Source organism: Lycium barbarum, chromosome 10, assembly GCF_019175385.1.
Source record: "Lycium barbarum isolate Lr01 chromosome 10, ASM1917538v2, whole genome shotgun sequence".
Classification (NCBI taxonomy): Eukaryota; Viridiplantae; Streptophyta; class Magnoliopsida; order Solanales; family Solanaceae; genus Lycium; species Lycium barbarum.
The window spans coordinates 29,020,033-29,033,182 of record NC_083346.1 but is presented as its reverse complement, the minus strand read 5'-3'; the positions used below and the strand labels follow the sequence as shown (position 1 = coordinate 29,033,182).

General features: G+C 35.4%; 4 protein-coding genes across 4 annotated transcripts; all 4 read left to right on the top strand.

Annotated features, from left to right (window-relative positions):
* The first annotated feature begins 806 nt into the window (after window positions 1–806).
* On the top strand, window positions 807–5,138 carry LOC132615065 (succinate dehydrogenase [ubiquinone] iron-sulfur subunit 3, mitochondrial-like). The gene is made up of 4 exons (XM_060329618.1): window positions 807–1,172; window positions 2,500–2,738; window positions 4,429–4,638; window positions 4,737–5,138. The coding sequence occupies exons 1-4, from the start codon at window positions 822–824 to the stop codon at window positions 4,936–4,938; spliced, it is 1,002 nt and encodes a 333-aa protein (XP_060185601.1). The 5' UTR covers window positions 807–821; the 3' UTR covers window positions 4,939–5,138.
* A 2,127-nt stretch (window positions 5,139–7,265) lies between these two features.
* LOC132612886 (uncharacterized) lies at window positions 7,266–7,997 on the top strand. Its single transcript, XM_060326962.1, has one exon. It carries the CDS (start codon window positions 7,266–7,268, stop codon window positions 7,995–7,997), a length of 732 nt encoding a protein of 243 aa, XP_060182945.1.
* Window positions 7,998–9,394, top strand: LOC132615067 (uncharacterized). The gene is made up of 2 exons (XM_060329619.1): window positions 7,998–8,532; window positions 8,882–9,394. The coding sequence occupies exons 1-2, from the start codon at window positions 7,998–8,000 to the stop codon at window positions 8,914–8,916; spliced, it is 570 nt and encodes a 189-aa protein (XP_060185602.1). The 3' UTR covers window positions 8,917–9,394.
* A 1,784-nt stretch (window positions 9,395–11,178) lies between these two features.
* Window positions 11,179–11,940, top strand: LOC132612885 (uncharacterized mitochondrial protein AtMg00810-like). Its single transcript, XM_060326961.1, has 2 exons — window positions 11,179–11,556; window positions 11,638–11,940. Exons 1-2 carry the CDS (start codon window positions 11,179–11,181, stop codon window positions 11,938–11,940), a joined length of 681 nt encoding a protein of 226 aa, XP_060182944.1.
* Window positions 11,941–13,150: the final 1,210 nt, after the last annotated feature.

Genomic DNA, 13,150 nt, shown 5'->3' with positions numbered 1-13,150 from the left:
GTCTCTATATGGAATTTTATCTAAGAAATAATAACTGGATCCATAAAATGATCAAATCAATTATAGACGTTCCTCTAAAGTTTGATAATTCTTGAGTTATTCAAATAACTAACCATTTCGTAATCGAGTCGAGTTAATTCAGTCTAACTCAAGTAGATGCAAGTCTTGAAGAAATATTTTATCATTTACTTTTGATTATTTAGTATGCTTCACAAGGACAAAAAAAAAAAAAAAAATTAAAATAATCTTTTTCTGTTAAATTCATGAAGCCAAGAACAAAAGAACCTAAACTATAGAAGTACTCCCTCTGTCCCAATTTATGTAGCAGTTTTTGCATTCAGAGATTCAAACTATACGAACTTTGACAATTATTTTAAGATGTATTTTTCACCAAATTGATATGAGAAAAGTTGTAATTTATAATACTTTTCGTGTAGTTTTCAAATATATAAATTTTAACGTTAAAATATCTAGTTAATCCGATCCAATTAGCTTCAAAGTTTAGTCAAATTGAATCTCAAAAAGCGAAAAGTGCCACATAAATTGGAACAGAGAGAGTAGTATTTTACCTCTCCTCTCCCATACAACCATACTCATCGACTCTACACTCTCCAAGTCATATGATATGATAATATATGGTGGCCAAGTTAAGATGTATTTCGTTCTCTCCAAATTTCACTTAGATAAGATGAGAAGCTTGATAAGTTTGGACAAGTTGCGTTATATATTGAATCACCGTCAAGCTTAAAAAAAAATATGACTGTGAAGGTTGACACGTGCAACCAGGTGTCCCTCTTTAATACAGTTCGGTGCATGCATGCATGCAAGTAAACTCTCTTATAACAACAGAGAAAGCAGATAAGTATCCTAATTCTTCCAATCTTCAAAGAAGGCAAAATATGTCAAAAAATTTGATTAAAGAAGGGTCGAAGAAAGTGGGGCGCTTGACAAAAAGTGAAAGGTTTCCTATACTTGAAGGGCACCCCATTGGCCAAAAACATGGAGAAGAAGCAGTGGAGTCAGTTGGGAACCTCAAAAAAGCCATGAAATTAAGTGATAATAAAGATAAGAAGATGAAGGAATTCAGAATATATAGATGGAGCCCTGATAATCCTAACCAAAAACCCTTTCTTCAATCTTTCTTTGTTGACCTTCCTTCCTGTGGCCCCATGGTATGTGTTATTGTAATTTATTCTTGTGACACTGTATAGTTATTTCGTCTCAATTAAAATTTGGGAAACCTTTTCTTGTGACTTTAAAATAGGAGAATCAAATTTAATTCAGAATACGTTAATTCAGTTGGTACTTATTGAAGACATAATTATTTAAATAAAATAATATCCTCTTTAGTTAATAGCTTAAGCTCTTGGTCCGGATGGTTACATAATTCAACACTAGTATTCATACTCTCTTTATTTCTCTTTTTCTTTGTTTGTCCTATTTTGACTTGACACAAAATTTAATAAAAAGAAAAAAAACTTACAATCTTAAAACATATCGTCTCATCGTTTGTGTGCTTACAACAAAAATTTCATAAAAATAATAAGAATGTGTTATTCTCTTCTAAACGAAATAAGAAGAAAATAGTGATATCCAATGTGGATTGGATGGAGTTTGATTATGCTATTTTGAAGAAAACTGAATCATAATTTAATGAGGTTGACTAATATAAAATGGCCTTTCCAATTATATTTGAGTCCTCCACTTAGCCCGTAGGTTGTGTCACTGGTGACTGATCATACGAATAAATTATATCATTTTAATAATAACTAATAATGATGCAGACTTCCAGTGTGTGTGAAGAGAGAGGTTTTCTCTCTTATAATTCTCTACCATGTATACAGTTTTTGGGTTTGATTGTTGTAATAGTAGATGACTAGATAATCTTCTAGTATATGTTTAAGGGTTCTCTTTTATTTTTATTTTTTTATTCCTTATGCTGTGAATAGATTTTTGAGTTTTGATTGTTGTTAATAAAATTATTCATACGAGCAAATTATTTGTATTAAATTATTTAGTATGATCATCATTTATTTCATCATTGAACGTTACTAATTTATATCCTTCATTACTATCTCTCTTAATCGTTCTCTCATTCATTTTGAAAGTGATATTTATTTGTTCTATATCTAATTCCATAACATAGATGCAAAAGAGGAAAAATATCATGATATTAAGGAATTAAAAGAAAAAGAGATGGTGAGGTTGATATTTTAAAAAGTTCAGTGAGAGGAGAATATCTATTGTTAAAAAAGTTTTGGAGGTGGGTTTGAGTTTCAAGTAAAGGTACCGGTTGTGATTGATCTTCGCTAAATGAAAAATATTGGTTGATAACCTAGTCGGCCCTTGAAAACACCATGAGCATCTTCTAATTCTCCATTGATTTATTATGCAATGGGAATTATCTTACGTGTCTAGCATAAATTTTAATTTTAGCAAAAAGTTGAATTTCCCTTGAAAACAGACTGATCAATTTAGTTAATGACTTGTTTTGTGTAGGTTCTGGATGCATTACAAAAGATAAAAGCAGAAGTGGATTCAAGTTTGAGTTACCGGAGGTCATGTAGAGAAGGGATATGTGGATCATGCGCGATGAACATAAATGGGGTTAATACAGTAGCATGCCTCAAGCCTATTGATACAGCTACTAGCAGGCCAATGACCATCGCTCCTCTTCCTCACTTGTTTGTCATTAAAGATTTGGTTGCTGATCTCACTGATTTCTATCAGCAGTACAAGTAATTTCCCTCGATCTCCTCCTCTCATTTCATCGACTTATTTAATTCTGATTATATGTGCATCAGTAATTGTGTGGATGTAGGACATGCTTGGCACATGGATGTTAGAAATTATCACATTCTCGTTTAAGCTTATATTCAAGAATTTGTGGCAGTCGATCAAGAGTACTTATAAGTATTTTTCATGTTAGTACGTATTGACAATCTTTAGTCTAATCTTAGTATTGGAAAATACTTGAGTTTGAGGCTGTGTTTGGTATAAATGGAAATGTTTTCCCGCAAAATAAGTAGTCTTTTTACTTAGTGTTTGGTTACTCATGAGCGGAGTTAACACATTTAATTTGTTTTGCTTAAATAAGGTTAAATTAGACAGCATAACCTTAGCTATTAAACCAAGAAAGCAATAAGTACAATTAAGAAACAGAAAACATTACAAAGCATAATCAGTTGGTTATAGAACCACAGAAGAAGATCACCAAAAACATTTAGCAGCAAAAGCAGATTGATCATATCAAATACCCCCCCTCCAAATTATGATATTAAATCACCCTCTCCCCTCAGCCACCCTTCAAATCATCGTATCTAATTAATCACCAAATGTTATATAACATACTTTGATACTCTGTTCCTTTTTCATTTTGTAGAATACACACCATGAGAAGTAAAGCATAGCATGATTGTGTTGGGCTAAAACGGCTCAAAGATACTCTTAACATGATGTGATATTATCCGTTTTGGGCCAAGCCCGCACGGTTTTCCCCAAAAAGGCTTCACATCATTAAGAGTATCGAACTCCTTATAAATAACTCCCTTTTCTTTTCGGCTATCAATGTGGTACTTTGTTCGCACACCCAACAGATCGAGGCGCGTGTACAATGCCATTTTTTTAATCTGGTAAATTGCTTCTCTTGGTATATTCTCCCAAATATTTAGTCTAACTGGTCAAGAGAAAATAGGAAACCTGTGTACAAAGCTTACCATGAGTCGCATCTCGTAAACTCAATTTGACAGAGGCGGATCCAGGATTTAAATTTTATGGGTTAAATCTTAAGAATTTTAGCATTGAACCCATTATATTTTTAAAGTTAGGGGTTCATATTTACTATTTATTGTAATTTTAATAATTTTTTACACATAAATTTAGGCTCAGCGTCGAAAGTTTGGGGTTCAGTTGAACCCCTATCTTGTAAGCTAGATACGCCTCTCCGGTTGGACAATATTGAAACGAAGTGAACCGGTATAGGTAGAGTTTACAAGAGCTGCCTTAAGTTTATGAATGTTAGCACTATAACGATATTTTTAACCTTTCATTAACAATATACTACTCCAGATTAGTAACTTTAGGATCCAGAGTCAGTGGACTCTGGACGTGTGATCTTATTATGCATGTACTGTATTTTTATATAAGTGTATTAATTCAAGATGAAAATAATGAATTCAGTAGACTGGAGGTCTCGAGTTTGAGCCTTGAGTATGGAAAAATCCTTGATAGGGAGCGCTTCCCCCCGAATGGGGCCCCATGCGGCGCAAATCTAGATATAATTGGGCTCCAAAGCGGGTACCGAACACTGGATGGGAAATAAAAATAAAATAAAAAAAAGAATACATACTTGACTTGCCATATAACTAGCCATAGATCCACATTCTGATGGGCACTTATACATTGGGAGTTATGTTACCGATAACGTAGATCTATTGAGCCATGGCTAAAGACACGAAAGCCCCCGCCAGACGGGAAAGAGTACAGGCAAACACCAGAAGAGAGGAAGAAGCTCGATGGCCTATACGAATGTATATTATGTGCTTGCTGCAGTGCGTCTTGCCCTTCTTATTGGTGGAATCCTGAGGAGTTCCTTGGACCTGCAGCCTTGATCAATACCTATAGATGGATCTCGGACAGGTTAATTCTTCAAATTAAAACACACCAAAATATCGTTCATACATTTGCTCTCAATTAAGTACTTGTTTGTTGATTGACTAATGTTTTTTTTCTTCCAGTCGAGATGATTTTACGAATGAGAGATTGCAGGCAATAACAGAGGACAAAAGGCGTTTATACCGGTGCAGGGCTATAGGAAATTGCACAGCATGTTGCCCCAAGAGCCTCAGACCTTCTGATGCCATAGCCAAGATGAAGACTAGGCACTTAACTGGGATAACACTAGAGACTCTAAGCAATAATATGAAGACTAGGCACTAAACTGGGACACTTAACTTGATAATACGTGTTCCTTTTTTAGATGTTCATTTAGAACTCGAATTATAGTTATAGGCAATAAGTTAATGAGGAATTTAGTATTACAGTGCTATTCTAGTATGCATTGCAAAGTATTGTAAGATTTTTAGTAGGTAGGAGTCTGTTATAGTTTGGCTTTCTTATATATCTCTCTATTTTGTGTGTGATCCGTCTTGTTCATCTCGTCACTGAATGAACAATCATGAAATTGGTGTAGAAATGTTGGATTTTTTTGTCTGGGTCGTGGGTCGCTCCATGTGGGCTGACCCGACCCGGTTAGGAGAGATAGGGTAGAGAGGTTAAAAGATAAAAACCTGTAGAGAAGTTACCTCACATTTAAGAACCTCTACGGTTATTAACGTGGAAAGTGGGATAGCAATTTCTCTTCTTGTGTTCTTTAAAAAATATAGAACAATACTCTTCTTCTACCAATGAATAGAGAATTCTCTTCTCTAAAAGCTTTAGCAATATCATACACAATGGTAAAGACATCTAGTTTGTGGAAGAATACTTTGTTTTCAAGTAATTCAAAGTTCGACTTGAGACTATTTTTTGGTGGCAAGTTCAACGATTAAACTTCCGCTGCTTTAAGGTACACAATTTTGTTGTTCTTGCTCCGAGTATTATCTTAACACTTGCATTAGAGCCATTGTTGTATCCTCTTTATGCGAATACATAGTTGAATCCTAATATGTGTTGTTGGGCTAACAGTTAATTCACTGTAAAAAATAAAATAAAAAAAATAATGGAATCTTGCGTTCTCCTAATATGTGTTGTTGGGCTAACTGTTAATTCACTGTAAAAATAAAATAAAATAATGGAATCTTGCGGAACGCCGAACGACATTTATGAGCCACAATTATTTCTTTTAGGTTTATAAAAAGAGATCGGTTCAGTTTAATTTCTTTTATGACATATCGTTTAGTTACGCGGCTCATCAAGTTTTATAAGGAATTAATGTTTAATTGTATAAAGGATTCCTTGTTCAACATGATAGTGAAATCTTATGTCATTTATGGTATTTTTTATTTTTTACTTCTAATGGCAGTGATATCTATTTGTGATTGGGTGAATCACTTACTCATGTGATTGTTGACTTGTCAAATGGATGAGATATCACAGAAATCATATTTCTTTTTAAGGCACTTGAATGATTTTTGATTTGGCCCCTGAACTTTCACATAAATAAAATGCATAATCTGTGTATTTGAAAGAGCCAAAATTTTATAATTTTATAATTGTTGTTTCATGCGATTCTAGCCGTGCTTTTTATTTCTTTTAATTTTTTTTTTTGTGTGTATGAATTGGAATTATCAGAATTATTAGAAGTGTATAGGGCTCTTTAACTGCCACTTACTAGTAGACACTTTTTTGACCATATTATTTTGGTTACTAAGTGTCGTTGGCCGAACATCAAATAATGAGGATATTCTGTGATTCATTTATTTTTTGTGTGCAATGAATTTTTTTTGTCATCTTCTTGGAAGTAGACTGGTCAGTAACAATGGATCATTTAAAAAAAAAAAAAGGAAAATTGTGAAGTTCTAATCCTTCTATCGATATTTTTTTTCTACGTTTGTGACATATGTAGTCACAATCAATGGTAGCAACCATTTTTTGTTTCCTTGTTCCCATATCAGACATGGCTGGAGGGTGTTAAGATTGTTAAATGTAATTATCACAAGTTAGAGTAGTTAAAGATATTTAGCTTAATTAGTTAGAAGGGGCAGTTCTGTCACTACACTTAGTCGGTTAGGTGGTTAGATATTTTACTACTTTCTCACAGGTGTATAGATAAATGCTCACCGAATGAAATGAATAACTTTTTCATTTCCCAAATCAGAATTTCTCTCTCTAGCGGTTACTGTTTTCATTTCTTCTTCAACACTCATTGGAGCTCATGAACAGCTCATCAATAGAGTATTGACTCCATTTGTGTTCAAGGTACAACTTTAACATGGTATCAGAGCTGTGAAGGTTTGTTTTCCGCACTCAATTGTTTCCCCCGCACTCAATTGTTTCCCTTTTTCATCATCAACAAATCGATTGAATTTTTAGGTTGCAAGCTATTTCTCTTCTGTTCGATTTCTAGCGATTCAGCAATATTGTTTCTACTTGATCTCAATTTTACAGTAAGCTCACAAATTTCATTGTTTTCTCGATATTTTTGCCTAAATTTCATCAATTCAGTAGCGTTCCTTAATTTTGTTCCTCAATTTTCTGTCAATTTCGTATCAAACCTTCATTTTTGTATCAAAATTCAAAACCTAGAAAATCTTAGGGTTACAACTATGGCACCTAACACTGATCAGGATGCACCAATTCAAACTCAAAATGTAAATCTAAACCAGCAGCCAATAGATTGCAATCCTTTGCACATGCATCCATATGAAAGCATTGGATCTGCAATATTACCAGTGACTTTCGATGGAATTGGATATAAGTCATGGCGAAGAGGTGTTCTTAGGGCACTCTCAATGAAAAACAAATTAGGTTTTATTAATAGGAAGGTTGCAAAACCAAATGGGGATGATGATACATTTGCATTGTGGGAAATATGTGATGATATGGTTACTTCGTGGATTCTGAATTCACTATCAAAGGATCTGAGCGATAGTTTACAGTATGTCAATAATGCGAGGGAACTTTGGAATGAACTAGAATATAGATATGATCAAACCAATGGTGCAAAGTTGTATCAACTTCAACGAGAGATCAATGATCTTACACAAGGATATCTAGACATCACTGGATATTATACCAAAATTAAGAAAATTTGGGAAGAAATTAGCACCCTTGACACAAATTCTCAATGCACATGCCTGTGCACACGTGGTGGAAAGACAAAAAGGCATAAGGCTGAACAGGACAGGAGAATCATACAGTTTGTAATGGGACTGAACGTAGTTTACACAGTGATTCAAGACATTATTCTAATGATGAATCCTTTGCCTACTATGGCTCAAGCTTTCTCTATATTGTCTCAAGAGGAAAGGCAAAGAGAAGTTAAGCCTCACAATTAGATGATGCTAGAATCCACTTCTCTAATTGCAAATGACGAAAGCTCTAGGAATGTCAATGTTGCAAGCACTAACAATTTTAATTCTGTTGCAAGTAGTAGCAATTTCAGAACACACTATGGTGGAATAGGACAATCGCAATACGGGAACTTTGGAGCAAGTAGCAGTTCTGGTTCAGGAGGGGGCAAACCACCAAACATATCAAACTTATTTTGTGAATTTTGCAAAAGACATGGTCATACCAGGGATAGATGCTACAAATTACATGGATTCCCTCAGAAATTCAAGTTCACAAAAGGGAAGAACTCAGGATCAACTGCAAATGTGCATGAAACTCTTGAAGAAATGTCAGGAAGGAAACATGATGATTCCAATCATACTCAACATCATGACCAGAAGACTCTCAACTTGTCCAAGAAGCAGTATGATCAGCTCCTCAGTTTACTGGATCATATTCATATTCAAGGGGGAAACAGAACTGGAAATTCAACCAAAGAAGTTGTTAATGATATCATTGGTGGAGCTGTGAACTTTGCAGGTATCCTTGCTTGCTATTCCTCAATTGCTGATATTAGTAATCCTTCATGTAAATGTATCAAATTATCTGCTGACTCATGGATCATATATTCTGGAGCAACAAACCACATGGCATATAATAAATCTTTACTTACTAACCTTAGATCCGACCTTACCCCTTTTTAGTCACTTTGCCAAATGGTTACAAAGGCAGAGTAACTGAGATTGGTGATGCATGTTTAAGTTTAGCAATAACCTTCTATAAAGTGTTATTTGTGCCTATTTTCAAATTCAACTTAATTTCTGTTCATTGTTTAGCCTCACAACTCAAAGGACCTATTAATTTCAATGATTCTTCATGTCTTGTGCAGGACCCTTCAATGAAGAGCCCATTGGAGATTGGTAGAGCAAGGAATGGTTTCCTTCCTATGTTCAAAGTGTCATACCAGCCCAGATTCACCTAAGAAATCTTGCATTTCAGTTTTTACTTATATTTCCTTTTTTCCTTGTTATAAAACATATGTTTCTCATAATTCTTGTCCATTTATAAAAATTGTCCATGATGATAAACAAGCTCTACAGTCAAACATTCTGCAATTGTAAATTCCATTCGTTTGAGTAATAAAAGAGCTTGTCTTGATGTTAGTTGCAATAATTTTCTTAATGATGTTTTTGATAAATGTTTGTCTGCAAATTCTCTCATGACTTGTACATCCTGCGGAAATAGTGTTGATCACCTATGGCACAACAGGTTAGGACATGTCCCTTTTGTGAAGATGAGAAGCATCTCTTCTGTAACTATAAACTTCTCCCCAAACAACCCTTTACGTGCACCATATGCCCTATGGCTAGACAGGCAAGACTCCCTTTCCCATCCAAAACCAACATTTCATCCACCAAATTTTTTTATTTGCTTTATTTAGACCTATGGGGACTATATCATGTCCAAACCCATGAAAATCACAAATATTTGTTGACCATAGTTGATGATTTTAGTATATCAACATGGCCACAGTTACTTGTCCGCAAAAGTAACACCTTACAGACCCTAAAGGATTTTGTCTCATATGTGGAGAATCAGTTCAAAATACCTATAAAATCCATCAGATGTGACAATGGATCAGAATTCACAAACAATGAAATTGCTTTCTTTCTTCAAGGAAAAGGAATTACACACCAAAAGACACGTCCACATACACCACAACAAAATGGTGTTGTAGAGAGAAAGCACAAATATCTCCTTGAGATTGTCAGGGCACTTCTATACCAATCTGAACTTCCAACTAGGTACTAGGGAGAGTGCATTCTAACAGCCACATACCTAATAAATAGATTACCTACAACCAGTCTTCATAATAAAACACCCTTTGAAGTTCTGTATCACAAGCAGCCTACATATTCTCACTTGAGATCTTTTGGATGTCTTTGCTTCCCAAACACTCTCAAAACACACAAAGATAAATTTGAGCCCAGATCCACACCCCACATCTTTATTGGGTATCTTTTCAACACAAAAGGGTACAAGGTGTTGGACCTGCATACTAAGAGGATCCACATTTCAAGGGATGTATCATTTTTTGAAATTATTTTTCCTTTTGCTGTTTGTTTTCCTGATAATAATTTTAATTATGTCTTGGCTAAATTGACTGCTCGCTCTGTCTTATTGCATTCTTCACATAACTAATTTGACACTACTTATATGCTGAATAAGGACATCATCACTGATAACAACTCTCATAATGCTCTATGTGACTTTACGCTTGATGAACCACTTACCTCACCACCTCCATGTTCTGACAATGATTCCCAACCTAGTTGCTCATCTCCCACTTCAAACACCTCAACCAACTTGCCTTCTGCAACTCAAACTCCACAACTAGGAATTTCAAACACCTCAACTAACCTGCTTCCCATACCTCAACATCCACCTCCTAGGAGATATAGTAGAACCAAAATCACCCCTACTTATCTCAGAGAATATGATTACTCTATTCGTGGTTCACACAACCAGTCAAATCATCATACTCATCATGATCCTGCCACTTCTCAGCACCTTTCCTTCAGTAGTTTTATCCCTGATAGTCAGCAGCTATTGAGTAACATTGATCATGTTAGTGAACCATCTTCATATAAGGATGCAGTCATGGATCCTACATGGAAAGCAGCTATGAAACTAGAATTTAAGGCTTTGTATACTAATAATACTTGGGAAATAGTAGATTTTCCTGCAAGGAATAAGACCATAGGACGCAAGTGGGTGTACAAAATCAAACATAAAGCTGATGGAACCATAGAAAGGTACAAATCCAGACTTGTGGTGAAGGGTTACACACAACAAGCTGGAATTGATTACAATGAAGTATTCTCACCAGTGGTCAAAATGACTAATGTAAGATCACTGATTAGTTTAGCTGTCAAAAGAGGGTGGAATCTTTACCGATTGGATTTCAACAATGCATTCCTCCATGGTGATTTGAATGAAGAAACGTACATTGACATGCCTTAAGGACTCAAGGTGGACAACAATAGAAATATGGTTTGAAAGCTGAAGAAATCCTTATATGGGCTGAAATAGGCAAGTAGACAGTGGTATGATAAATTGGCCCATGCTTTGTATTCAAGAGGTTACTACACTCCAATAGTGACAAATCCTTATTCTATAAGAAGAATGGTGTATCCCACAGTTTTTGTTGCAGTATATATAGATGATGTGATCTTGACTAGGACTGACTTTAGTGAAATTCAGTGTTTAAAGGCATTTCTACATGATCAATTCAAGATAAAGGATCTGGGGAAACTTCATTATTTCTTAGGTCTAGATATACTCTACCAAGATGATGGAGTATTGATAACACAAAGAAAGTTCACTAATGATCTAATCAAGGAGTTTGACTGCTGTAGTTACAGACCTATAACATTACCTCTTGATCCTACTATGAATTTGAGGCCTAATGAGGGCAAGTTACTGCATGATCCAACCTTTTATAGAAGACTTGTAGGAAAGCTGAACTTCCTTACTCACACAAGATTGGATATAGCTTACAGTGTGCAACATCTTAGCCAGTTTCTACAAGCCCCCGAGGAACCTCATCTTAAAGTAGCTTATCATGTGATGAGATATCTGTAGGTTAATCCTACTTTGGGCATTTTTATATCCAAGAATCCAGACTGTATTATCTCTGCCTTTAGTGATTTAGACTGGGCTGCTTGCCCAGACTCTAGGAAGTCAGTGAGTGGATATATTGTGATGATGGGAAATAGTCCAATTAGTTGGAAGTCAAAGAAGCAAACTACCATCTCATTGTCCTCAGCAGAAGCAGAGTACAAGGCAATTAGAAAAGTAGTTGGAGAATTGGTGTGGTTGGAGAGACTGTTGACAGAACTAACTATTGTTTGTGCCTTGCCCATTTCAGTGTTTTGCGACAGTTAAGCAGCAATCCACATAGCTAGAAATCCAGTTTTCCATGAAAGAACAAAGCACATAGAAGTGGATTGCCATTTTGTCAGGGACAAGCTACATGAAGGACTGATTGTACTTCATCACATATCCACTACCGAGGAGCTTGTAGATATCTTAACTAAAGCACTTTCAGGAGCAACACGTTCCTTTATTCTTTCCAAGTTTTCAGTGAAGATCTCCCTTCCAACTTTTGTGTGTGTGAGGGGGGGGGGGGGGGGGGGGGAGTGTTAAGATTGTTAAATGCAATTATCACAAGTTAGAGTAGCTAAAGATATTTAGCTTAGTTAGTTAGAATGGGCAGTTTTTTTATTACAATTAGTCGGTTAGGTGGTTAGATATTTTACTACTTTCTCACACGTGTATATATAACTGAATAAAATGAATAACTTTTTCATTTCCCAATATCAGAACTTCTCTCTCTAGTGGTTACTGTTTTCATTTCTTCTTCAACATTCATTAGAGCTTATGAACAGCTCATCAATAGAGTATTGACTCTATTTGTGTTCAAGGTACAACTTTAGCAGAGAGGGACAAACTTGAATTTCTCCAAGTGGAAGTAGTGGTAAAAGTCGAGCAAAAAGGATAACATAGATGAATGCACCGTCGAAGGACTAGATTCAGTAATAATTTAGACTCTGAGCCTGAAGTCATCAGGAATGTTCCAAGGACACTACAAAATATCATTAGGGAGGACAGAGTTGTGCGAAGGGAAGCAGAAAGAAAATATGTAGAATTTCAAATATTCAAAATGGGCCCATCTGCATCTACACCAAGTCATCTTCGTCTTTTTGGGGAGAAACAGACAAAATTAATGCTTGAACATTTTAAATATGTTTCAAGTTGAGATGCCTTAGGAATATTAGAGCAATCGTTACTAGATTATTGGAAGGGTCAGTTTGCTGGTATTTATCACAAGTATGGTCCTAATGAGCACATTTGGGTATACACTATGGAACTTGAAGCCAAGTGGGAGGAAAAGGAAATGGAAACTAAGATTAAGAAATCTTGGCTACAAAAGACTTGTTCTAGACCCAGATTGAGTTCAATAGTTCCTAAATCTCAGCTTTCTAGACTTTCTCCCTGTTATACCTGGGAACTTCATGACGTTTGCCTTATGAGTGAACCAACGCAAGCCTAAAGTGAACATGAAGCCTTGATAAGTTTAGGAAGGGTATTTGGT

Bases quoted from the DNA above. Each gene is read 5' to 3' on its own strand.
- LOC132612886 (XM_060326962.1), top strand. From the start codon at position 7,266: ATGGCACCTAACACTGATCAGGATGCACCAATTCAAACTCAAAATGTA.
- LOC132615065 (XM_060329618.1), top strand. From the start codon at position 822: ATGCAAGTAAACTCTCTTATAACAACAGAGAAAGCAGATAAGTATCCT. The intron at 1,173-2,499 runs GTATGTGTTATT...TGTTTTGTGTAG, and splicing joins TTCCTTCCTGTGGCCCCATG to GTTCTGGATGCATTACAAAA. The intron at 2,739-4,428 runs GTAATTTCCCTC...CCGATAACGTAG, and splicing joins GATTTCTATCAGCAGTACAA to ATCTATTGAGCCATGGCTAA.
- LOC132615067 (XM_060329619.1), top strand. From the start codon at position 7,998: ATGATGCTAGAATCCACTTCTCTAATTGCAAATGACGAAAGCTCTAGG. The intron at 8,533-8,881 runs GTATCCTTGCTT...TGTCTTGTGCAG, and splicing joins TGGAGCTGTGAACTTTGCAG to GACCCTTCAATGAAGAGCCC.
- LOC132612885 (XM_060326961.1), top strand. From the start codon at position 11,179: ATGGTGTATCCCACAGTTTTTGTTGCAGTATATATAGATGATGTGATC. The intron at 11,557-11,637 runs GTGCAACATCTT...AGATATCTGTAG, and splicing joins GATTGGATATAGCTTACAGT to GTTAATCCTACTTTGGGCAT.